Genomic DNA, 27455 nt, shown 5'->3' with positions numbered 1-27455 from the left:
TATATTTAGCAAATTTAGACTTTCCTGTGTTGACTAAAATTCAAGATGCTGTTTTCATGCTTTCTTCATGTTTAGGTAGACTTGAAGGACAAGGCAGCCGTGTCACACCATGTATTTCCATTTTTCTCTATTGAATGATGATACACAGCAGTGTCAGACACTCCACTGACTTTAGCAAAGTGTTTTATCCAGATGATGAATTATTTTCCAGACTTTACAAACTTTTATCATGATGGTCGAGATAAAAGGAGCAGAAAGAGTGATGACGTAGTTGTGGTTTTGCAGTGATGTTCATCTTGTGTCTTTGATGCTTGTTTGCATTATCTTCAGAAGGATGTTTTAGTCTAAGTGAGGGAAAAAAACCAAACCCACATCTTAAAAGTGTACAGGGAATGGAAGCATGTGTATAATGTAAGAGCATTACTTGCAAAGAAACCAAAACTATTTATTGGATGGTCATAAAGTAGCAGTGTCAAGTATCTGACACTGCACAGAGGTACTTCAACTCAATGGGGTATCACACAGAGACTATTAGGACAAAATTTAAAATGGAACTCTGCTTTCTGGAAGGATATTCCTCTTCAGTTTGTTTACAAAATTTCTCCTGTGCCTTGTGAGTCCCTCTAAACCATGTCACGCTTGCTATTTCCAGGACAAGCCTCTGCTTAGAGTCCCTATGTCTCAGACTGCATGAAATGTCCTGTGAAAACATGCCTAAATGCTGCTTCTGTCCAGTACATGGCATTTCTGATCCTGTCATCTAGACAGTTTTAACCTGCTCTCTTCTTAACCTTTTCTTAAGTTAATATTTCCACAGCTACTTCATGCGTTGCATAAAAAATGGCCTTTGAATGTGGAAAATTATTTTTTAGATTTGCTTTTTGTTTTGACACCCTGCGATGCATTTTTTAGCACCATATCCAGGAGAGGATTTAGTAGAACAGGCAGCAGTAGATGAAATACAAGTTTACTGAGCAGAAAACATGGTTTAATTACAAATTGGAAATGAACCCCTATGTTCACACTATCCCACTCAATGTAAGCTGTCATTGGGGCAGAGTGGAGGGGGGTGGAAAAGGAGAACAGATCTTGAATTAAGTGGGATTTTGGTGTTTGATAAATTAGTTTCACTTAATGGAGCTCTTTAATTCTTAATCTGTAGTCTTTAGGCTTCAAAAAGGTGACATCTTCCATTTACTTCTTACTTAATTTGATTGTTTGCTTTTTAGTGAACATAGATATGTGTGCATGTGTCTATATTTGTTGAAAGAGGCGAGATACTTACTTCTTCTAGAGTCACACTCTCCTTATTCTCCTTTCCTTGTTTGTATTTCTTTTTAAGGCACACTGCAGTTGTGATGGTGACAATAAGCATTACAACAAACACAGTTATGGTTGAAGAAACAGCTATTACAGTATTTTCATGAGTTGAGCCTTTCCTTTCACACTTTTCTCCCATGTACCACCAGTTGTCACCTGCTGGACATCTAGAAAGCAAAAGAACTAACATTTATTATCACCTAAATATTAAAGGTGTGAAAAGATCTACTTCCAAAAAATGGCATCTCTGATGTAATTTCTATATCCTAAAGCATAAGGAAATAATCTTAAAATGGATTTCTATTTTAAAGTTTTCTTAGTGGCCCGAGTTGCCCACTGTCCTCACACACCTAAAGGTATTTCTTTCAGCTTCCTGATGTTTCACAGGTTGTGCCTTCAGAGTGAGCTTTTGCCAGAAATCCTAAATGCCCTCCTGATCCTCTTGACCTCTTAACACTTGGATGCAGCTGATCTGTGAAGCTTTTTTTTTTTTCCTTTTCAAATTTAAAGAACTTGTAAGAGCTGCCTCTGCCTTCACCCAACAAGCAGGTAAGAAAAGAAATTCACAGCCCAGCAGCCATCCAGCTTTAGGACTGAAAACGACCTCCAGGCTTTGATTCCATCACCTTCCCCAGCACCACAGTCAGCACGCCCACCTCCATCTTTCTAACCTTGGTTATTCCTCATTATTGATTTTCTAGCTCCTGTCTAAGCCATTTATTCAGGACTACCTCAGCCCTGAAAACAAGTTTGCAGTGCACTGCCAAGATATTGCCTACTGGGGGGATTCCAGGTGACTCAGCTTGTCACCTGGGATGTATCACATTCCCATCCATTTCCCAACAGAAAATTGGGGTGGAAACTGACTGCTGGCCACACATTTCTGTAGGACAGAAAGTAGGTTGCAAAGGCACTAAAGCTTCTAAGAGTCCAGAAATGTCAGAAAATAAATGTTCTCTTCCCATAATTTTGAAATGAAGCATAACATTGAGCATGTTTTTTTTATTTTTGTCTTCTTGGAAAAACTGCTTGACATTTACTCCTATTTGTGACCTGCTTCTAATGGCTTGCACAAGAATTATTTTTTTAAAGGTTTCTAAATGAGGATATATAACATTTAATGAGTCATCCGGACTCCTGTAGCTCTTGGCCTTTATACTTTCCTCACAGCACTCCCCCAGTCTACCTGCCCTGGAACAGCATCTAAGGTTACTGTCTTCAGCCTCAGAGGTTATTTGAGAGCTGGAACAATGCTAATCAGGCAGGTAGGTTACGTAAATGTATCCACAGAGAATTAAATAAAAGTTGATATTAATCTTCTTTCAGGGCAAACAATCTTTTATTCCCAGCTTTCACTACTGATTTCAAAGGCGAGCGACTACAGTTTGGTAACTCATGGTCATAATTTGCACTGTACAATATTTCTGAATCAAATTTTAAAATAATGTCTACACTGCTTCCTACATGATAAGTATTGCAAATCTACTCTAATTATATAAATGTTCTTTTCTTTCAATTACATTCATTCAACTCTTCTACATTTTGCTATAGGGAATTCTAAAGACCTGGAGTAATACATTACTGAAAATAATAAACACATTTAAAATATAATTTACAGGAGAGTCAAGCAGAGTACTTCAAAATGATCAAATGCTGAGGTTAGGAGCTTTGTTGCCCAAATCGGCCATAAGTTCAGTCTCACAGGAGCAGTTGCAAATACTTGCCTCAATCAGCTACAGTCTGTCATTCCTTTCACTGGGAGCAAAGATTTATTTTGTTAGAAACTCTCATTACTCATCCTGAAGCAGCATTTGAGGGTGAACAAAGGCAGTTACCTGCACACGGGCGCTCTGTTTACTATGATGCAGACACCGTCGTTTTCACAGGGGTTGTCTGGGCAGAAGGCCGGAACCTCTGGATCTCCGGGCTGGTTGGTGGTGCTGGTGGTGGATGCAGTGGTGGTGGATGCAGTGGTGGTGGTGATCTTAGTGCCACTGGGGGGCCTGGTGGTGGCAGTAGGGCCAGGCCCAGTGTTGGTGATGGCGGTGATCTCAGTGCCACTGGGGGGCCTGGTGGTGGCAGTAGGGCCAGGCCCAGCTTTGGTGGTGGTGGTGGCACTTGCAGTTGTAACAAGAGGGGGTTGAATGCTCGGCTGAGTTGACAGGAGATGTGATATATCTGCACGGTGAACACACAGACAATAAGGCCTTTGCTCCACATTATTTTCCTTCTTATTCTAATGATAATTTTCAATAATAAAGAGCAGTAAGCCTGTCCAAAGGTTTAAGAGATAAACAGTCTTTTTTGCATTTTAGGAGCATGATGTATTTTGGAAATGTCCTCTAGAATTTTTTCCAGAAACAGATAGTTTTATTCAAATTAATATATTCTAATTAATTTGCACAGGATTAGCATTGTTTTGTACACCTTCACATGAAATAAAGGAATTATACTGTGTATGTACCTGTTCACAAATTCACAGATTTGACTTTAGACACAGGTATAATTCAAACAGTGCTCAAGTGCAAAGTACATCACGTGTATTTACAACTACAGCACTAGTGACTTGGTATCTGACACTGTTTGCTGCATTGTAAGAGTAACAGCTATGTTTACATACCTTCCATTGTTAAAAGAATATAAACACCATCTTCTTTGATAAAGTTGCGGCTTCTAAGTCTCTCATGAGTTAAAAATGCACTTGTTCCAACTCCTGGACCTCTCATGTATTTAGTTCCATTGGGAAAAGTTGCTTCGGATCCTACTTTATCTGGCCTATCCCAAGTATAGTTTGATGAGGATTCTGGGGGGAAAAAAAAGAAATAAAGAATGTGAATGTGAGACTGCTCTGGATTTGTGTCTCAGCAGAAACCTCAATTGCCTGGGATTCCCCACTGATGATAGGCACAAGACAATGGAGATCTTCAATTATTTGGTTTAGCCTGAGGTACTGAGAAAAGAACCTGCTGGAGGTGAGGTTATTGGAGAGCTAGTTGAAAACCTGTTGTATTTTCTTTTTAGTTTGTTAAAGTGAGGTGGTCAAGAAGATAAGTAGCACATAAATCATCTATAACAGGAGTTAATGCAGTGCTTCTCAAAAGACACCACCTCCTGAAGTAGATGTGGGGCACAAGATATTTGAACAACCTAAATGATCACAATCACTGATGCCTGCTCCATCAAACCCTGCTCTAAAGCTCAAAGCTGAGCCTGATTGTCCATGAAAGAATCTGACAGAGGGGGAAAAGATCTTCCTGCTCCACCACCTCTCTGGTTAGATTAAAAGTGTGTGTTACAAGGCTTCCCTTGGAAATCGTGGACTATTTGCAATATATGTACAAACAAGAGAGAAGGAGCAGAGAGCAAACAGACTGTATGTCCACAAGGTCAGAGAAGGAAAAGGGCACTGTGGCTGTAACAGCAGAAAGCACAAGGAAAATGTGCTTTCACAAACATCTGTGGAGGACATGGGGTGGTTTGTCTGTCATTTACAGAGAGGACATTAAGTCTTTCTTGATTACCCACTTTGTTTTCGTGTAGAGCCAGTGTCACAGAAAATGCAATGTAAAACATACTGGTTTTAAAATAATAATATGAATTGGATGGTTTTGCATCTTCCTTACTTCCTTTCTAGTCAGAAAACTAATTCAGTGACAGAGATGATTTCTTCTGGCAAAAAGAAGAATGTCATTATGACAAAAGCCATAATGACTTAAATCCAAACTTTATCCAATGCTGAATGTGGGTGTTTTCTTTAATATCTCTCTCTGTAGAGATTCCTATCATTTCTCAGAGTTACTTTTTACCTCAACTGTCACGTTTCCAAGTTATTGTGGACAGCAGCCCTTATCTTCTCACACCTTGAACAAGTACAGATTACATAATATGAATCAGTACTTTGTCCATCTGGAGGCTTTTGCTGGCATCACTGTACCTTTGACAAGGAGGGCTGAGATTTGTTTGATAGTTGCTTCACTTTTATCTGCTATAAACTGCCTGTATTGTTAATTCCATATTTTTCTTTTCGTGACTTCTGGAAAACTTCCATTCTCATTAAAACAGAAATATATGTATCCTCACAGAGCATATGAAATAAACTTTAGGAATAGATGATCCACCTGTTTCTTATGCAAATGCAACTTTGAAATCCTGAGTCCCAGCTTAACTTGCTTGTAGCTTTAATTTTTTTCTTGTCTGTGGATCAATATTATTGTTGCTGCAAACATATGAAATATTCCAGAAGCTAAAATATATGTATTAATTTAACAAAGAGGAGATGTGACCCCTTGTATTTTGGTTGTGTTTTACATGTTTGATTTTAACTAACCTGAAAGCCTCCCAGGGTCTGTTGTTACACTTCTTTGGTTTGACATCTGTTGACGAATATCAGGATGCTGGTCAAGCAGGATCATGGTAACTTGTTGCCATGGACAGGGCCATTTCAAATGATCATCGTTTGCTCCAGAAATCAAGGACAAGTATATTCCTAAATTAAATGGGTTATCAGCAGTACCATTTACATACAAGCTGACCTGAAAAGCATATCCTTCATTAGAATAAAAAGGTGGACTGTATATTATTCCCTTTTTTCCTGCTGGACTTGTGTTGAGGAGATGTGTGAAATTTCTGATATGCCAGACATGGTGGGGACACTGAGTTTCTGACAAGTTGATGTCATCAATAGAGAGGCCTCCACTTGATAAGCCACTTCCTCTCACACCTTGAAACACAACCCGGAATTTACTGGTGACATTCAAAGAAACATGATGGAGCTGCCAGTAGGTCTCAGGTGAACCTGAAAAAAAGGGTAGAGATTTCTGAGATTTCTGACTCAGCAATACAGTCAAACACTGCACAGTCTGTGAACCCCATACCAACACTGTGTAAGAATCTTTCAATTCCACTGGCACTCATGTGGTGGAATATTTCTTCTGTAGATGTTACTTTTTCAGTTCAAGATCATATTTGCTCAATACAGTACTTTAACAGAATTAATATGCACAATAGCACTTGTTGATGGGTTATAACACTGCTTTTTCTTTTACATTTTTTAATAAAACTTCATTAAATTAATCCAGGAGTTGTGAATATTAAATCCACAAAGTGAGTTTCACGTGTATTGTTAAAAAGAAAAAAAAAACAGAACAAGTAATATTCAAATAACTGAACAACAACATGCTTCAACAAAAAATGCTCCAGAGGATTCTGGGAACCTAGAACTAAAAGACTAGTTCATTCATTTGTTTTTGTATTTCTAAATGGCTTCTTGGAATCTTGCCTATGCAGAAGCACTATTCACCCATCACATGATTAATGGTACTAAGGTCAAATTAAAGCCAGTCATTTGCAAACCTACTTCATGCAAGAGAACCTTGCTGCAAGTTTGATGCTGCATCCTAAAGTGCCTGCACTAGCAAATTCCCTTGACTCCAAGAGCAGTGTACACAAAAGCAAAGACCTCTGCACAGGGGCCTCGTGAGGTCAATTAAAGTAGAAGAACACCCTTTTTTAAAAGTATGTTCAACAAAACAGTTTCTTTTGTGGCCTGGTTTTAGTTCATCTGCACAGAAGACCAGCTGCATTTATTGAATAAGCAGGTACAGAACTCTTGCATCACTCTCCTAACACCCAAAACACAGCACAATGGATCTCAAATATGTCTTAATTTCTTGACATTTTTCTTTACTGTTATAATTAGGAGGGAAACAATTACCCAAGAAACAAGAAGAAAAGCACACAACTGATTTCCATGAAATTGCCTTCAGCATAATCTAAAGGATTTTTACATGTAATACATGCAATTAAAAAATCTCCAGCTGCCACAAACCAGAGGGAAGGGTTCAGGGATTGTCCCTAAGCCACTGAACTATGTGAACATCATCATTCAACTCATGAGCAGCTCAGCCAGGGTGTCAGACCATGGATGGAAGGGGCTGTAGTGTCACTGTTACTTACAGGTTATTGACTGCATTGGAGAGGGCAACTTCTCACTTGAGAGAAGTGAAACAGCTTGGTGGAAAAGTGGTCTTGAATCATTCTGAAAAGTTTTGCCACAGATTGTCAAAATAGGGTGCCTCTTTGGACACACTTATGAGATCAGAGGCTTCAAAGGAAATTATGGACTTGAGAAAGCAGGAATGGGAGATGGGGCCTAATAGACACAAAAGAATGTTTGTGAGGAAGGCTGAAGTCTGGAGAAATTACTCTTGGCATCAAAGCAGGGTTTGAAAGAGTTTGGAGGGCTCAGATTGATGTGAAACCTACACCTGCCTTAGCAGCTCTTAGGTTAAGGATGCCTGTTAGCTCAGAGGGCACAGAGGGTGAAGCCATAGAGGTGAAGAGTGGGAAAAAAACCCCAGGCACCAGCAGCAGCTGAGCCTAAAGGGACAAAAAGAGACAGAAATTATACCTATTTAGTAAAAAAACTTGCTCAGATCCTTCTAAAGTTGGTGTGGGTGAAATGGAGACCACATAATACTTAAGTATTTGAGAAAGTAATTTAATCATAAGGTGACTTTGGCAATTCTAGCTTAAAGAGGTCTTGTCCATTAGCTGACCTCAGTTGATCATTTTGTAGGCCATAGGCTCCTAAAACCACAAGAATTTAGTCTTCTTCAAACTACAATTCAAATCATGATCTGTTACTGATATATTTCAGTTAAGTCATTTAAATTTATTTCTCTTTTTTTAACTTAGATATTCCAGGGCACTTATGCTTTCCATTTCTGTATTATACTTTCTTATTAATAGTAATTTACTCTAATATTCTGACTTCATCAGCTGCTATTGATACCAGCAATTCTAGAACAGTTAAAATGATTGCTCATGGAATTTTAGCTAGTTTGGCGAGAAAACTATCTTGATAATACAAGAGTTTGAAATTTGTGGTAATTTATTATATTATAGGAAAGCAGCTGACTGAGGATCCATCAGGTATAATTTCAGCAGCAATGAATCAATTACATAGATAAAGAAGAAGCCAAAGAACAGTACTAGGAAATGAGTGACTTTGATAATTTTCCCCAGTACTTTGAAAAATACTGAGGATAAATTAAAACAAAATGTGATTTTATTCCATACCTTCTATCTCTTTGATGAATCTCAGAGTGCCATTTGGATTGGCTGGCGTGTACTCCCTGACCCAGACATTCAGCCGGTCATTCTCGTTACCACTGTTATATAAATAGAATTGCAAGCACTGAAAACCTCTTTTGGGATACAGAAATCGGCTCTCCAGGACAGCTGTGCTTCCTTCTCCTCCAGCACTGGTGTCAAAATGCATGAAGTAGCCAGAATCTGCCAAAAGTCAATAAGAAATGAGCAGTAGAGGGGAGAGAAAACAGAATTTTCCTGATGTACTGGCTTTCTTAATGCTCTATCATAATAACTCTAGAATAACTCTAGTCAGGTCAGGGTTAGGTAGATCCTGTACAAATCTCTGACTGAGGACTGCTACCTGCTCACCTTTTCCAAAGGTAGAACTATTGTCTTTGCAGCTTTTGTCCTGTTTTAATTACCTCTAGGAAACTGTACCCAAACCATGACTTTTTGCCCTTTACCCAGTTACTCACAGTTGACACCCTGGAGGACTGATTTAAACTCCTGAACTCTTGGACTGTTCTGACAGGTTGAGATACATCTAGCTAGATTGTCAATTAATTTTTCATCTCAGCCCTGATAATACACATTTCAAAATCTTATTCCTGTCCAAGGACTTATTGAGCAATTATTGAGAAAAGCAGCAATCTATTTGACGTGCCTGTATCACAGCTTCAATGCTTTATATAACTCACATTACAGGATGTGACACTAAGACCAAAAAAATGATCAAAAGAGATAAGGACATTCGATCCTCTGAAATAAGCAGAAAATCAACATATCACATGATGTCCCTAGGTATGTAGATTTATGCTGCTTAGTTAAAAAATAAACTGCAGTTTGTCAAAGAATAAACAGATAACAAGTCCAATCTTGAAGGAATCCCTCGTGCCTCTGCAGAAAACACCTCCCAGAAAGATAAGAGTTTTTTTCTCATACCTTTGCAGTCTCCCATATTGGTGTGATCAGTATTTGGCCCAGCAGGAACCTGAGACAAACGCTGCCAGTCACTGTTATCATCTGAACTTTGAATCATGCCACATATATTTTCAAGTTCAAAACTGCATGTGTCCATAAAACTTAGGGAGGAGGCTATGACATTAAAAAAAAAAAAAAAGTGAATCTCTATTACATAACACATTCTAATTCTGAAGGTCCAAAGCAATGAGCAGAGAAAGACTAAATGCAAACATCAAGTAATCAGTGGCTTCAAATATGATCAGCATCCATACATACAATGTTCAGGAACTCAAAACACTTGGTGATTAACACTGATATTAATAAGATGTCGTCAGGAATACTCTGGGCCCTCAGCAATAGAGGAGGGCATCTGCTAATTATCATATCATGTCTTTTATTTATAAAAGGAACACTAATATCAACCAAATCCACACATCATATTATAGTCAAAAGATCCTGAGACTTCCCATTCTTTGTTCTGCTTTCTTTGGGCCAGCCCACACATGGCCACAGATTTTGATACAAACTCACTAATTTATCAGCCGGAGTGCTTATTTTGAAATACAGAGGAGCAGAAGCTATCTGGCTGGAATAAACAAACTTTGATTTTCCAAACACAGAATTAAAAAAACAAAAACAAACCAAAACAAAAACAAACCAACTAAACAAAAAAACCCATTTGGCAAAGGTATATTTGGGACCTTTCATGTGGATATTTCTTGTCATACAAATTTTTCAATATCTTTCATGTAACAAGGGAAAAATTAGGTGAACGAAGACTATGCAGTTAAATATGAAAGGGAGAATACCATATGAAATATTTTCTCTGTCTAAAGCAAACTCTGGAGAGGTGAAAGATAGCACAGTCCAGGTTTATCCCTGTTCTTATTTTTGTTTCCTGTTGCACCATGTCTGAGCTCATGTGTAATACCAGTCATGATTTGAAAAGAGCTAAGTTAATTAAATACTTTTTAAACTATGTCTAAAAACCTCTAGAGGCTGCAAGGTAGTCAGAAGTGTATGGCAAATATTTTTTAAGATACAGTTCAGTACAATGTCGCACAAACTAAGAAAAGGCTTTCACAGCAAATGTTATGCTGACTGCTGGAGAAAGAAGGTAAGCAAAAATGGAGAATTATTAGGTGAAAGAACTCTTTGAAATCAAAATACAAAACAAAACATGAAATTTATTTGGCCAAACAGGAAGGAAGCAATCTAATGACCTTAAGTAGAAAGTGCTGGCTGGCATGGAGAGTTGACCTGAATGCCAGCAAGACAGAAAAGCAAGACTCAGTAGATTATGATGTATTTCTGAGGTTCCTACTTAAACAGATGAAGGGGCAATGAGTGAGGCAGGTTGGGAATTCTGTCTGCACCAAAGGCAGACACTTGTTTGGTATGCAGTTAAAGACTAGACTCAGAAGAAAACAGGGGGGATGAGTGCCAAGTCCCAGCTTCCAGAGGCTGAGGGAAACCTCATGGTCAGCTCTGTCAAGCAGTGCGCTCCGAGGGGAAAGCAGACTGAAATCTACTGTTATTATATGGCCTCAAAGAAAGCAGTGAATTACAGAGTGGAGCAGCACTAAACAATCTGTCAGTATTTCTTATGCTGTGGGTTGTTTTCTTCAGTTTATGAAAGAAGAGTTACATTTTTTATGTAATTTTCTGTCCACATGGGCCTCTAGCAGAAATTTTGCTTACACGTTTCCTTAAGTCATGTTCAGCAAATTAAGTAATCTTTTGTGTAGGTAAGGGCTGGGAACTGTGAAACACCATCCTCCCTGGCACTGGTGGATGATCTGACAATATTTATGTCTCTGCAAATATCATCCACACCACACACATCACATGAAGCCAAGAGAGGGACTGGGGAACAGGGCAGGTCCTGATTGCACTGAACGTGGTGGAAGTTTTGTCACTGATTTCAGCAGGACTGGGGCTTTTTTCATTTGGGGAATGTGCCTGTGGGTTAAGAATAAAGTTAACACATCATGAAGTATTTCTGCAATGCACAAGAATGATGGAAAATAGATAAGATTAATGGAGAGGAAGAAGGACTCCATCCTCTGTGAAAGACATCCTTAGCTGTAAGCACTTTTATAATGCCTAAGTGATTGTGTAGCAAGTGCTAGAAGCTAAGGCTGTGTGTGTGTGTGTTCAGTTTAGACCTATGTGAATAAAAATATCAGAATTTTACACTCAAAAACTGCACCATTATTAAACCAGTTTGATAATTGTTTAAGGAATCTGCATTATGAGGCTTAAAATATAATTGTAAGCCAATACTCACTATTTGGGATATTGTAAAAGTCTTCTGAGTGTCAGGGCACATTGAATGCAGTAACAATTACAGAATTACATTCCAGTTTGATAATGGACTTATCTAGATTTCTCTGTCTCTTACTTTCATTCAGCTTTGCAAAATAAATGCCACCTAAGCAAAATAACTCTTTTGACCACTTTTTTAAGAAACCAGGTTTGAAGCTTAACAAGAAAATTTAGAAAGCTCGCACTTTATTCAGAATGGCATCTGTGCCCTATTTGCATGGATAGGGTATACATGAATAGGCATGAATCTGTCTCACAGATTCCATGAAAGTGGAGTAGGTATGACAGCCACAGCAAAGATGCTCATTTCTGTGCAGAGTCTGAGCATCAGCTGTGGAATAATGCAGGGAAAAAACAAAAGGCTTTGTGCAGAAGCACACGTTTTAAACAATCACCCAAGGGATCAACAAGTCAGCTGCTGAGCAAAGCTGGTTTTTAACAAAAGGTCAGATAAAATTGCACAGAAACCTCTGCTACTCAGCAGTGTTTCTGCAGGAGGAATGCTATTTCTAGCTGTACCATTATTTCTGGCATTTTAATACAATTAATACAATTAATTAATACAATTCACTTTTAATACAATTCACTTCTCTAAATATGTTAGTATCTCTTTCACTTGTGTCTGGATGGGTCCAACATGTATGTATCACCCTCATTTCTTTCAAATGATTCTTTCAGGTAATATAAAATGAATGGAGAAACTTACTGCAGTTGTAGAGCCGGTTCAGTTTCCTTAGGTCGTACTCACTGAAATCCATTCTCTGTCCTATGACATCAATGAAGTCTGGTATGTTGGTGATGATGGTGGGATCAGTTCCATTCTTGAATGCAGTCTTGCTGTAGTGCATCACAGAATTGTAGTCATAGGGAACATTCAGGAAGTCTGATCTGTTATCATCGTATTTATTGAAATTATGTTCTTTACCTAAATGGCAAAATTGAAATGAAAGATTGCCTGTTGCTCAAGGGAATAAAATTTTAATGTAAAGACTTGCAGCGACAGAGAATCTATCAATATCTCAAAATATTTTTTGTAGTAATTTACTTGTACTTATTCTGTAAAACAGTTTTATTTCCAGTCTAGCGATATTTACTTTCCTCTTTCAGCCCCTGTTGACTTCTGCTGGACAAAGAAAAGCTTTTGCTACCAGAAAATTTTTCCTGTGAAACAACTTGTAAACTTTGATGGGCTTGTGATATCCAAGAGTGGAGAGAGTGTTTCAGTACTCAAATTACTGTAATTTGCAACTGTTTCTAATCTGTATTCTCTGATGTTCAATTGCTCATCATTTTAAGTAATAAAAAACAATTTAGACTTGTCATCAGATAGACTTCCAGAATTTAGCTTTACAGATGTTTTCTGGAGTATGAGCAAAGAACCAGTGGTTTACTACCCAATGGGGAGTCAAAATTTAAATCAGTCAAAATACAGTAACTATATTCTGGTCAGTGTAAAAAAATTGCAGCAGTTTTAAGTGTCTCACAATAGGGGAGCTTGTCACTAAAGAGTCAGCAAAATATAATGGAAATCAAATAACAGAGTCTAAGTAATTTTCTGTAATATATAATTACATATGCACCTGACTATTGATCAGGACTAAATAAGAATGCATTAGATTTAATCATTACCCAGTTTTTCAGTCTTCTGTGTCTACCTATGTTAGGAAAACATCAAGTCTGTGTATATAACACTGTTTTTGAATAGCCTGAAAGTCCCAGAGGACAACAACAAGCTAAAGAGGCAGAGACAGAGCAAAGTCCTGAGGAATTCTGTGCCATATCTCAGGCTTGTCCCAAATATACCAACACTTACAATTCACAAGCTGCATTTCTAAAGTTACTGCTGGTGTGACACAGACTCTGAAATGTCTCTCCTGCCTGCCCACCCTCTGCACACTCTGCTCTCTCAGCTCTGCTGCCAGCACCAGGTGTAGCAGACAGGCAGAAGGAGAAGGACCAGTGTTTTCACTGGTGATTTTCTACTGGGTTTGGTCACACTGGATTTTTCAGACTGGGGGGGGTAGTTATTTTTATTTCATTAAGGGCTTCTAGAGTAAGTGTATTTCTAGAGTATTCATTTAAACAAACTAGATTTTCCTCTTCTGCTGCCCTGTGGTACAACATGTAGCTCAAGAGGATACAGATCTCTAATTAGAGCTTTAGAAACTGTTGTGGCACAAGGAATTACAACAGCAAGAACAAATGAGAATTTATGTTTCAAGCAGATGTCCCTTTATATCTAATTTATTGATATACTGGGTTTGGAAAGTAAGTCCAGGTGAGAGAATAGCACGACCACCAAAACATGGCTGGAAAGGATGTTCCACACCTAAACTGCTAGCACCAGAGATTGAGAGGAAAGCAGAGGAGTGACTGACCAGACTGAATCCTGTCCCAGACGATGGTCACATAGTCATCCCGGTCAGACCGAGACTGCTCGTGCCAGAATCCCAGGGCGTGCAGGAACTCATGCTGGACTGTCCCAATCCTGTCACAGTTGGCTCCAATGGAGAGTTGCTGCAAGCCCATTTGCAGGTTTCCCACTGAGGACCAGCAGCTGGCATTGACATGGAATGAGAGAGGGCTCTGTGAGATACACACCATCCCCATGCCACTCATGCAAACCTCAAAACTGGTCTATTCAATAGGTATATTTCTAATCGGAGCATTGAAGTCACATTTTGTTACAGAGAGCACTTTTCCATTGATCTGTTCCTTATCGTACCCCTTCCTCTCACACTTAGCTCTGTTTCGATGAACAAGAAGGTCCTTGTCTCTGGCTCTATTAGAAGAAAAATGTTGAGCTATTTGTGACAAAAGAAAACTGAGGATGATTTCTTTGGTACTCTGGAACATCAAATGTTGTGAGCACATAATTTAGAGCAATTAAATTACTGTAAATTAACAATTTTCAGCTAGACCACAATATGTGACTTGTGAGCACACTTCAAGCATGTCCCTATCATAAGGAGAAGTGTGTTCATGCACATTCTCTCCTCTGCCTACTTTTCCCTGTACTGTTTTGGTTTTTTACTTTGCATGGGGCTCTGGCTGCCAGGCAAGGTGTGCTTCTCCATGCTGTGTTTACCTTCAGACAGGTTGATGTATTTGACAGTACTTTTCACAAACTCTTTTCTTTCTAGCTCTCTGTGAACTACTGTGCTAGAGCACTTGCTGCTCTTACACACTTCCAAGTAAGAGCAAAACTGCAGCTGTGCTGCAAGTTTTTATTAAAGGGTGAAAGGATTTAGTGAGTTATCTGCACAGGCCAATAAAATGGCACCTCATGTCCACAAACTAGCAGGCACAGAGAGCTACATTTAAATTGATATTTTATGTAGCAAATAAATCAATACTTACCCAATGAAGTACATAAAATTAATAGGGCACAAAATATGCCATAGGATTTGCAGTCCCATCACCCCAGAAATTTAAAAATACAAGCACACCATGTGCTTTCAAACTCTGTGACTTATTAGTGCAACATATTCCCCAGTATTTCATTTTCCACTGAGCAACACAGGCCTTGCCTATTGATTATTCATTAAAATCACAACATGAGACCTGTTAGGGTGCACATGTAGCATCTGTAATTTCAATGTCTTTCCTTGAACAGGATCATATTGATTCTTGTGTTGTGCAGAAGTCCATCATAGGCTTGGGTCCACCTCCTACCAAAGCCACCTCTGGCTTCTCAGCTGCTGCACAGTGCACATCAGGCTACAGCAGGCACACCAAAGACACTTGGCAGAAGTAACACCCAAATGACAGTAGGTGCAGCTGCCTTTGGTCTGCCAGATGCCTACAACACTGTCACCCAACAGCCACAGAGGGGGCAAATACAGAGTCTGTGCCACCCTGCACTGAGAATAAAGCTGAGGTGAGTGGGGCATGGCACTCCAGAGCAATGGGCACATAGAATCCTGTGTCTTCCGGAGGGGAGAAAGGAGAGGAAAGTCTCAGCTCTCCCCAGGTGTGTGAGAGCTGTGTTGCCTGTGACTGAATGCTTCCTGCATTGCTATCAGAGGCTGGAGGAACAGGGAAATACTTGCTCTCACTGATCCCACCATCCCCCTTTTGGGCCTGTAAATAGACACATGCCATCAGTTGCAGTGATGCCACTTATTTCAGGCACATTTTTATACTAATGTCCTGCTACTAATTTTCTTCCCACAGTATCAGAGATCACCAATATCAGCTCACAGACACCCTGACTTACCAGCACCAAGCTGGAGAGCCAGGAATCTGTGTCAATCTACTCCTGCCATGTGCAACAGTGGCAAAGAGCTGAAGCAGCCTCCCAGGAGTGCTCCATGAAAATCCATGTGGACATACTAGAGATGATGTTCATCCTCCCTGGTCTGTTAATCACTTGATCCTACCACACCATGTTAGTTTTCCTGCTGAAAGAATCCTGCTCTTCATGAGAACAGTAAGGTGAAATAGCACTTCCACTGCAGGTTTCCAGACTCCTCTGTGAACTTTGCAGCCACATCTGATTATCCTGCATTTCTGTAATTCACAATTACACACCTCAAGTGTTTTGCTCAGCACACAGGCAGGAGCTAACATAATACTGGTAGCAGCCAAGGTGAATGATAGATGAAGAATGTGTACAAGCAGAGGGCTTTGTGCAGGGCCTTGATACACTCTGTACGTACATCAGAGACTACAAATGCATTTTTACACAGGGCAGTCTAGACAACAAAACACAGCTGGCTTCTTTTGTGGCTGCCTTAATTTGAATTCAAAAGGGTAATCCAGATGAGGACTTTATGGCTTACTTCAAATCCTTTTGACAAAAAAGTTCCCCCACATTCCTCTCTTTTATAGATGCAAGCCAAGACCAGAAAGGCAAAGATGTGATTTATCAACCTTTACTTGAAGTGGTAAAATTTTATGTTGCCAGGAACTTTGTGTGCCTCTCTGCACTGTACCCTCTAGGCTGAGGTCTTTAGTCAGCAGATAGAAGAGTCTTAATTGATTTTAAAAACTCCAAAATATTGGGAACAGCAGAGCAAAAATGGGTTTACCCAGCTTACACCCATTACACCAGAAGTAAGGAATGGCCTGAAATGAAAGCAGCTCATTCAGGGTCAGTCCTGATTTCTTTGTACTCACTGAAACTGGATGGACCTTTTCAGGAGACTGCACCATTTAGTTCCAATCTTTTTAAAAGTTCTGCTGTGGATGTGTCAGCTAAGGTGATGGAAACACTTCAGGGCAAGCCACACACCAGACAGTGAGGGCAAGATATGCTATCCAGCTAGAAGGATTCATCTTCTTCATCACCATGACTCATCTATTTTTAATAGACATATAAATGAAACATTGCACAGAAGCCTCCTACTTGCCATAGGCTAAATATTGTGGTTCTTTTTCAGGTACAATTATTAGCAAATTCAATGCATATTTTAGGGGATGAAGGATTACAAAATTCAGCTACATGAGTTTTCCATTTAGCTCAAAAAGCTGGAGTCATTAGCACAGGAAAATGCATTGCTCCCTGAGTCTCCAATTATACATCTTTTAGAGCTGAGTTTCAGTGTCATGTGTACAGCATGAACAGCAAATACAAAGAGCCAGACACCAAAGAAATTTTGAAACAATTATCTGCTACGAATATCTCAGAACAAGCCAAAGGGAAAGAGAAACATTTTTATTATCAGAAAATCTTTTCCCATTTATGAATGCATTCTCATATCAGGAAATGAATTTCTGAAAGCAAATTTCCTCACCAGGCTATCAAGTTCTCCCTGTTCTCCTTTTCTATAAGAGAAATGGTTCAGCACAGAGTGAACAATATATTTCTTCTTGTTGCACTGTTTTGACAGAGAATGTCTTAGAAGGAAAGAAGTTGGGGCAATTTTGACTTCTTTACTGGAGTCTTATTTTGCAATATTTAAGATGAAATAGCATGACTATTTATCAAAAGAGGTAAATAGAGTAAAATATAGGCAAAATATCAGTGCTGCACAGAGTTTAAAAATATTGCTCTTTTATCTGAATGCTCATATGGGGTTGTTCAAGTGCATTTCCATTGTTACATTCAAACAAATTCATTGCCCCACAGTGAGAACTGTCATATTTCTCCTTGGTTTATCTTTTCCCCTAGAAGCCAAGGTATACTAGGAATTCCCAGCTGAAAGTAATACTCCATATATCCAAAGATCAGTCAAGAACACAATTGCTTTGTTTCTGATATGATTTACTATGTCCAGTAAAATATCTCTAATAGGACTTGATGTCTTCTTATATTTAAGAATAAATATCAAGACTGTGAAATTGGCGACAACAAAAACATAAAGTTATGACCCGATATATGAGTTTTAGGTTGAATACTGGCCATGAGAATAGTCTGAAAGCAAACATAATGAAAGTAATTTAGAATTGCTTCTCTTACCCACTTCCTTTGAACACAGATATGTAATTCTTCTCCCCTTCCCAAGGTTTGAAGTCAATACAGGTTTTCAGTCGATACTGTTCAAATGCCTTGAGGATGACTCCCTTAGCATTCATTTCTGCAAAGCAAACAGTGCTCTTGTCAATACTGAACAGAAAGATTTCTACTATTATCCATATGGAGCAATTCCCAAGAGTGGCTCTTGCTCCAGCAATCTTTGATCAAAATAAACAGATTTTTTTCTTGGATTAAAACAAAGGGGGGACCTAAAAAATATAAATTAGGATCTTGCTCTTGCTCTTGCTCCTCTGTAATTTTTCTTTGGTACTTTATCAAATACGACAGTATGAGTATATAGAAGAACACTGGTAATTTTGTAGATTCTTTCATTTATTTTTGGGGGAATTTATGTAAACAAGTATTAAATAGATAGGAAATTAAGACTGCAAATTTTACCTAGTACAGAATGCAGGCTACAGATCCCTCACTGAATTTCTCCAGGACTTGATTTTTTCAGATTACATCTGTGTTATCTCCTCTAAGCAACTTGCATAGTTTCAACACAAAGATTTAAAGGAGGGGGTCAAACTATTATGTGTCTCTGACTCACATAAGGGACTTAGCAATGTACCATTGCCGGCTGTCTGTCAGAATGCCATTTTGCCCTCACTGCTGTAAATTATATAAATGGCCAGGTAAGCTTCCTGTCCTTAAAAATATCTTCAGTGCCCTCTTTTCACCTCTGCTTTGTAGAGTTTCACATCCTAGACACAAGATTTCAAGACCAAAACAATCTGCTGGGCCATAGCAGGGTAATCATTCAAGAAAGGAGGTGAGAGCCAGCTCTGATACGAAGATTATAAGTCCTGTTTGTGCATACTCAGCCCCACTCCTGCTGTGGGAAAGGGCCTGCTCTAGATGAAGAGAGTAAAGGACACCACAGGAGCTTTATCAACCTGTGTTGAACAGCTCAACCAACACAACATACAGACATTGTGAAGGGCAATACCGTACCCAGGCTGTTCTCAAGGACGTAAGGGATGACATGGGGCCACCGATAGTTGTCACCAATGATGGAGTTTCGATCCTGTATCCAGAAAGAAAACATGCAGTCCTCAGTAAAAAGGGATTTAGCATCAGGGACTACAATAGTGCTGAAGCAAATCTACAATTTCAAGTAAGACATAAAGGAAAACAATGAGATCAAAACCCTCAAAAGATTACTCAGAGGTCTGAGGTTTGGGTTTGAAATCCCTTCATGCCCTTCTACTGGTGTCTTCAACTTCTGCTGCATTTTCTCTGTAGAAATTACCCAAGCTTTTGATGCATGTGCTCAGGACCTTCTGCTCCTATGGGAAGCCTTAAGATCTAAAGTCCTGAAAACTGTACAGAGATTAATAGTTTTGTAATTTTTCATAATGCAAGCATTTGTTTCTGTACCTCTAGCAAGTTCTGTCCTTGCTTTCAGAGACATATTCAGCATATTTCCCAAAAGGGAGAGTAAAACACTATTTTCAGACTACTTTCAGAGTGCAAGACACATTGGGGGTTTCCTACTAGATATTTTTGAGATGTAAATGTAATTTTTTTTTCATTGATCAGATAAGGATGCTGGCCAGATGCCTTAAAATGTGATATTAGGGATCTAAATTTTTCATCAGTTTTAGTCAATCTACTTACAGGATGAAGGTTTTGCAGCACTGCTCAGTAAATTTAACTGGCTCAGAATATTGTACAGATAAACAAAGAATTCTTTTTATACAAACCTGCCTGGATGATGATCAGTGCTGCCTAATCTCTTCAAAGTGACAATGTAAAAAAGGAAATAAGAAGCTAATAATATTGATTTAATCACTGATGTGATCTCATGCTGGATAATGTTTCTGCAAATGATGTTGACTCCTTCACTGTCTATGACATTTTGTAGAATTCCATCCCCAATCATCTTCAGTTTATTGTTACATAAACAACATTTATTGTTTGTAAGAGCAGGATGCATCTATTATTTCCATGCCAGTGATACTTTACATTTAAGTCAATGACATATTTTTGGCTTTGTATTTTATATTTGAACTCACCACAGGAAGTTTGATGTCTCCCTCAAAAAGGTCCAGTCCTAAAGCTAAAGGGAAGAGGAGATTATCATTCAGTTATGGTATTGATCCGTGACTACTATAATGAAAATTATTTTTAAAAAATTGAGACTGAATTTTGAAAAACCTTCATTTATGTCAAAGATGTCTTGATCAATTCCTCCATCTAGGTCTATTTCTGAAAAACAAAAAGACAAGTGAGGTAGGACATTAGCCCTTGCTGTTATCTTTATGAAGTGTGAAAATTAATGCAATAACAATAACAGTAATTATAAATCTGTGTCTGTCGTAGCCATGTTTATGAGCAGCTGGTTTTGTTGACTGCCTCCTGTGCATACAAATAGATCTCTAAACAGAACTCACCAGTTGTCTCTGGAGAAGGCTGGGGAGGGGAAAGAAAAAAAGATATTATTAGAAAGGCAGATAATGAAATGCAGCTCGCGTTACTTTGTCAACAGCATTAGAGATGTGATTCAAGTTCAACTGACAGCACTTAGCACACGGCTTTGTGTTGGACTGGCTGCACCCACTGCCTCCTCATTCGACTGGAAACCTGTATTTGCTGGTGTGGCAGCTCTGTGCCCTCCCCACCTCAGGGTGCCCAACGAGTAATTCAGCCAGAACTGCTCCTGTGGAGGTTTCACAGCTGCTTTTCTCCCACAACTCATTTGTGTCCTTCACAAATGGGAAAAAAAGGAGCCCATTATTTCTGTGGAATCAAGTATTGCTACTAGTCAGCAGCTGGGCAAAGCCTATGGAAGCTGTGATGAACTTCCCATCACAAATGTGAAGACTGGGGGAGAGAATGAGTGGTCTGGTATTATCCAGCGAGGCTTAGAAGGACTGGGTACACAGCCCAGGTCACCTCAGCCCCAGTTCAGTGCCCTATCTGGACTGCATTTACCTGAGTAATAACAACTCAAACACTCCCTTTGCAACATGGAGAACCTACAGACCATAATGAGATAAAGTGACATATGATAACATATACATAGAATAATTTCCTTGCCATAACATGCCTATAGAATGTAATCTTAATTCTTTTATTTAACTGGACACTTCATTTTTGGACTGCCTTGGACATACTTACACAAGTATTTCCCACATAGTGAGTAAAATCATGAACAGCTTTTCTGAGCAATCGTTCCTGGGTGTCTTGTACTTTTATGTTTGAATAGCAGTTCACAAACTGAAGATAAAAGACATCCTTATATTCTAAAATAAATGTAACAGCAATTCTGGAAAAAAGTGTGGGATTTTTACTTTTTTTGTTTTACCACAGTTTTCTCCCTGTGTTTATTCCTACACATAAATAATTTATTTTCTGTACATGCAGCTTTGCATGTGTGATAAGCATCTGCAACTTCCAGGAGAAGTAATGAACAATACAAAATCAGAATACTGAAAAGCAGCAAAAATCAAGTCCATGTAGTCCCTAGAAACATTAATTGTGATAATCTCTAGTATCTGTACAATGTGTAAGACAACACTATGGCCAGAATATTCAAGAGAGATTCAAATGTACATGTGCTTCTAGACCTAAGTTTCAACACATAATGATGGGAGAAATTTTGAGGGAAACAACTGTGAGCACTAGAACTGACTCCATATAAAAATTTTAACCAAATACAGAAAAAAATCCTACCTCTCATGAAATTTCAAGGTTCAGAAAGAAAGCTTTGAAATTGTCAGAATGTCCCATTTTAGCTTCATACCGAAAGATTAATTTTTAATCTGAAATTACTGTCTTTTAAAAACTTCAGCAAATGTCAGAAAAAAATATTGTAAATACAAAGGCCAGAAATCTCATTTTATGATTCACCTGAACTAAAATTCACTCAAGGTCTTGCTTCACAGTTTTTCTCAGATTTTGATCATTTAATCTCATTGCCTAAGAGACAAAAACCATTTTTTGCCAAACCAAATGGAGGCTATAATTTCTATGTCTAAGAAACATAATTCCTAATTGGTATCAGCTGGCACCGCAAACATTTAGTAGCTAACTGTTCTATAAAGAGCCAAAGTTTTTAATCAGCTTCTCCTGCTTCCTTTTTCTATTTTTAATCAAACTACCACTCAAGTATGTCCTTGTCCACTCTAAACCTGACCCTGACCAAGGTCAGTTTAACCAACCTTGACAGATCAGCTACAGAAAACACTGAGCAGAAACTGTTTCCTGACTGAATTTATCCTGGAACAGCCCTGCTTCAGCACTTTGCATTTTGGAAGTTTTTTAATTTCTCAGGTTTTAAGCGTGGTGACTCTTAAAAACCCAGTATCATTGCAGAAAATTGACTGACTCCATTGAAAAACTGGTTTCAGAGTAGAGCAGATACAAATGCTGAAGGATTGATATTGATCTCATATTTCAAAAATAACTGGTATCGTTCAGGTTTACTTTGATACATGGGAAATAAGGATGGGGACTTTAGAAAGAAAACCCCACAAGTGTATACACATACAGCTTAATAACTGCAGATATCTTGTTCAGGCAAACCATCAATACATCTGAAATGTCAGTAGACTCCTCCCACATTTTGAAGTTTCATTGCACGTATATCATACCATTAAACTTTGTTATCACTGCATAAGACAATTCATTATCACTGTGCATAAAACAGCATTTACATATTCAAGTTTTTTAATGAAGGTGCTGCTTGTAAAACGAGTTGCAAGTATATGGGCAAAGTGTGCAACACACCTTTTAAAGGCTTCATTTGTTTTTAAACTCCCACTCACACAGATTTCTTGGAAGAAAAAAAATTACAAGTAATGTTTGCAATATTAAAAAAAAATCATATTATTGCATTTTATGTTAAAAGTTATTGATGGAGGAGAAGAATCACACCCATATATCCTGAACCCCCTTATAACCAATAATGGTGAGTAAAAAATCTGCAGTTCCTATAAACATAAACTACAATGTACCCATATCTACTGACCAGAAAGTATAACTGTCCTAAAGGTGCAAACTGGGTAACTCCTGGAAAAGCTCCTCTAGCAGCAGCAAAAGCTCACAAACTGAGATCAGTAGCCAAGTACAGTGGTATTTTTGGTGCACAAATCAAAATATGACTCCATGTCTGAACAATACCAAATGCAGCAATTCAGTGAAATCCAGGCTGGTCCTCAGTGTCTGAAAACTGCCACTCAATGTTTTATACTGAAGGAATCCCTTCTATCACATGAAAGATTAATTTTTAATCTGAAATTACTGTCTTTTAAAAACTTCAGCAAATGTCAGAAAAAAAGATATTGTAAATACAAAGGCCAGAAATCTCATTTTATGATTCACTTGAACTAAAATTCACTCAAGGTGTTGCTACTGTGTTACCAACAAAATTAGGTCTTTCCTCCTGTTAATCTCCACTGCAAAATACTCTTTTTCAAAAGCTTCATCTCTGCATACAGTTATCACTTGTTCAGATGGCAGTGACTTTGGTCTCAATACCAGCCTGAAAGTATTGTAAACACACAACAAATGCACAGTTCATAGCCTCGTGCAGAGGAAGGCTGATTTAGTTGAAGTATGCCAAAGAGGAATCTAATTTAGTCTAATCTACACATATAGGAATTACTGATAATTTTTGATATCAGTCCCTAGTTTTGGACATGGACAACGTATGAAATAAGACATTCTAATGGTTGGTTAAACCACTTGTGAGGGCACATTTAACTGACAAAAAATTCAAGCGCATCTTGGACAAGTGGGAAATATCTCACCTATTGTAATCATGTAAAAATCAGGTAAAGAGACTCAGTCATCAATCAAGAAACAAATGGATAATTCTTATGTGCCAAGAATATCTATGACACCACCATGACGCCCTGGCATCACCATAAGATGATCCACCTTACCTAGCCTGGACATCTATTCAGATGGAATATATTCATCTAGTTTGGATGAGCCACCTAACTTACCCCTGATTTTTCCAGACCATATTATTTTAGTATTGGCAACCAGAAATTTGAAATGAGCTCTTCCTGGCCACAGAACATAATTAGCCCTGGTGGTCAGAAGCCCCTCCCTCACAAGAGACCTAGTTTTTAGGAATCAGTTTGATGTCAGGTAACTTCTGCATCTTAGTAACACTTGTATCACCTACCATAGGATTTAAAAATCCTGCAGTGGAATCTAAAAAAGACTGAGGTTTGAGCTTCCAAAAGACTGGGGCAGAGGACAGGCAGAGGGCATAGTTGGGAAGGATGGAATTGGAGTGATGGGGAATACAGGAGGACTATGGGAAAATTTGGAATGTGAGGCTGAGAGCTTAATTTAGGGCACATATGAGCACGTGTCAGTGGAGGGGAAGAAGACAAGGCTGCCACAGGTAGTTATGCTGTATAACTTTGATAATGCTATTGCACTTATGTAGTGTCATAAAAAGTAATGCCTTACTCCGTAGATTGCCCTGAAGATACGAACAGCTGAAACAAACATTCATGAACCTTTCAGTTTTTGTTCTCTCAGCTAATTATATTGTGCTTCACCAAAAGTTCCTGACCTCTACAACGTAGCCTCCCAACATAAGCAAAATGCTACATTTCACTAAAAAACACAGGTAATATCAAAATCTCAACCATTACTTTTCGACCTGAAATAATTCAGCTGGATTGGAGGAACAGGGAGCAGTCATTTCTAAGTATATCCAGGGGCTAAAAAGGCATAAATTCCAATATCAATTATATTGTGCTGTAGCAAAAAAAACCAAAAAGCCCCAAAAACCAAACCAAAATAACAACAAAAACCAAACCAAACCAAACCAAAACAAAAAGCCAAAAAAAACACCCCAAAACAACAACCAAAAAAAAGCCAAAACATTCAGACATGGAAAATTGAAATAAATTTCAGTTCTGGATTTTAACCTCAGACTTGTTGTTCTGGTAACTTTGAATACTAATGGACATTTTGCTTAGTTGGGGAACACAAGGTAATCTCTTTCCACGTATTGACAAATCTATGAAAAATAGCAACACTAAGACCCCAAGGAAACAGGAAGCAGAAATCATTTATCTGTCCCACGCAGACAAAAACAGAATTATATTGATTTTTCAAAATAATAAGTCTATTCCTCTCAATCTCATCTTATCTGCATTATTTTATCAGTCATATAAAGAATATATATTCTTTGTTTTCTTACCAGACTCCAGACCACCTGAAGAAGAAGACAGGTTAGAAGCCCAGGCACACAAAACAAGCCCATGTTGTTCTCCAGTCTATAGTTGTGTGGACAGAATTTTACACCAAGTTGGTACTTAAGATAGTAACTATCATAAATCAAAACCTTTGTCCTCTCAACAACGATTAACTCACCTTACCTATCTTTTTCTTGTTGGGTAAGCATATCATTGTCAAGTAAGTACACCATTACTGTATAGCAAGTACTAAAGAAACATTTAATTCTTTTTAAGAACTGCTGTGAGAAAAAGTGTCAGAGAGAAATTGAAATACAGGATGAAATAGAAATAAGAAAAAGGAAATATAGGGGAAAGACACATTGAAACACAGGAAATTCCATCTAAATTTAAGAAAAAAAAATCTTCTCATTTTGTTTTTGAGTACTGGGACAAATTGCCCAGAGAAGTTGTGGAATCTGTCTCCTTGATGACAATCAAAACACAACCAGACAGAGATCTGAGTGACCTGCTGCAGGTAACCCTGCAGCACAACTGCAGGAGAATTGAACTAGGAGATCTCCAGAGGTGTCCTCTCACTTCAGTCATTCTGTGATTCAGAGAAAAAAGCTGGCACTAAAAACTTTTGAACAACAGAAAACGAGCAGGACTCTTGACAAGATGTTAATATATTAATATTGTACATTTTTTGACAGAAATTGAAAATGAGAAACGTGCGTGCATAAAAAAATCTGTCAGCAACATAATTTCAGTAGCCTGCTTTTGGAAAATGCAAAGGAATGACTAATGTTGATATATGCAAGACATTGCATTTATCACTAGCGCAAATAATGGCATCCTTCTGGATTACTTAAAGATTCCATTCAAATTAATTTTTAAATGTCAGTACATTGTACTGTCACCACTGTCTGTGACTCTTGGGTATTTCTTTCAACTTTAACCATCTCTTCTACTTGCTAGCTGTCACTGAGTGCTGGGATTGCCACAGCTTCTTCTTATGCTTAAACTGCAGGTTCTTGTGGTAATTATATGGTCAGGCTTTCCTAACCTTTTACTTTGCCAGACCAACTACTTGTATAGACCAACACAAAAAGTAAGAATGGCATTTAGATTTTTTTATTGTAAATTCAGACTCACAAAATTATTATATCAAAATTAATAGTATGTTGCATTCTATTTTACCTATCAGAGCTGATAAGAAAGAAAGATCCTAATCTAGTAATGAGGACACCTAAGCCATTTATAGTTGCTCAGATCCCTACTTGTTACATCATTGTTGATGCATTGAGAAGCAGCAGTTGTAGATATTATTGTTCTTATAATGGTATGTTCTTTTTCTATGAAAGCAACTAAATATTATAATTCCCTACTCACCAATGCTGATGGTGTCAATTGTTCTGAAATCAGTGTTGTTTGGTAGGTCAAAAAGCTCTTTTGTCAAGATTTCTTCTGCAAGTTCAGCAGCCCTTGAATTCTGCATGTTGTCATCTCCAGCTGCTGGGAGATGATTGGTACGGGTTCTGGAGGATGCCCATGCACAAAAACCCCTGAAACCCAACTCAGATTGCAAAGCAGAATTGTTTTGATTACACACAGTACCAAATAATACATACCGACCCCTGGATATTTTGGAAAGCCGCTGAGCAGGAGAAGGAGATGGAGCATGGTGCTCAGGTGGGAGGGGCAGGCAGGCACTGCACCTTCAGGAAGTCCCCTGGATCAAATGGTATCTTGTCCTTCAGCCTCTCCACTCCAGAACCACACCTCATATCTCCTCCTCTTGGAGTGGAATTTTTCCAGTTACAACATCATCTCACACTTGGCCAGAGCGTGAGATGAGGCCACAACGGCTCACGATACCATCTCCATATTAACAACAGCTCCATTGTGTATTGTTCTATTTGCAGGTTAAGTTCCCAACACATTGTTTCTCTTTAGGGTCAAATTCTCACCAGTTTAACAATAAGGATTTCTTCATTGCCTTTTTCTCATTATCTGGTCAACGTGCCCAGCAGCAGAATAAATATGGCAGGGCCTTGGACACGACTTTGGTCCCTGACACATGCAACCACATGATCCATGGCTCGAACACGTTGATACTCCACCATACCAACAGC

General features: G+C 38.5%; 1 protein-coding gene across 1 annotated transcript; it reads right to left on the bottom strand.

The window, feature by feature from the left end:
* MEP1B (meprin A subunit beta) lies at window positions 1-26818 on the bottom strand. The gene is made up of 16 exons (XM_064703207.1): window positions 26713-26818; window positions 25522-25573; window positions 20566-20648; window positions 20330-20380; window positions 20188-20231; window positions 19124-19196; window positions 18110-18227; window positions 14085-14263; window positions 12413-12631; window positions 9358-9510; window positions 8401-8616; window positions 5648-6115; window positions 3941-4123; window positions 3156-3498; window positions 1286-1487; window positions 1-344 (listed from the first exon to the last, which is right to left on the bottom strand). Exons 1-16 carry the CDS (start codon window positions 26816-26818, stop codon window positions 327-329), a joined length of 2508 nt encoding a protein of 835 aa, XP_064559277.1. The 3' UTR covers window positions 1-326.
* Between the last annotated feature and the right edge of the window lie 637 nt (window positions 26819-27455).

The sequence above is a fragment of the Zonotrichia leucophrys genome, chromosome 2 (assembly GCF_028769735.1).
Source record: "Zonotrichia leucophrys gambelii isolate GWCS_2022_RI chromosome 2, RI_Zleu_2.0, whole genome shotgun sequence".
In the NCBI taxonomy this organism is placed as follows: Eukaryota; Metazoa; Chordata; class Aves; order Passeriformes; family Passerellidae; genus Zonotrichia; species Zonotrichia leucophrys.
The sequence above is the reverse complement of the archived record's forward strand: the minus strand, read 5'-3'. Positions and strand labels throughout refer to the sequence as shown.

Bases quoted from the DNA above. Each gene is read 5' to 3' on its own strand.
- MEP1B (XM_064703207.1), bottom strand. From the start codon at position 26,818: ATGCAGAATTCAAGGGCTGCTGAACTTGCAGAAGAAATCTTGACAAAA. The intron at 12,632-14,084 runs GTCAGTCACTCC...TTTGCCATTTAG, and splicing joins CTGGGACAGGATTCAGTCTG to GTAAAGAACATAATTTCAAT. The intron at 8,617-9,357 runs GTATGAGAAAAA...GACTTTTGGCAG, and splicing joins CAATATGGGAGACTGCAAAG to ATTCTGGCTACTTCATGCAT.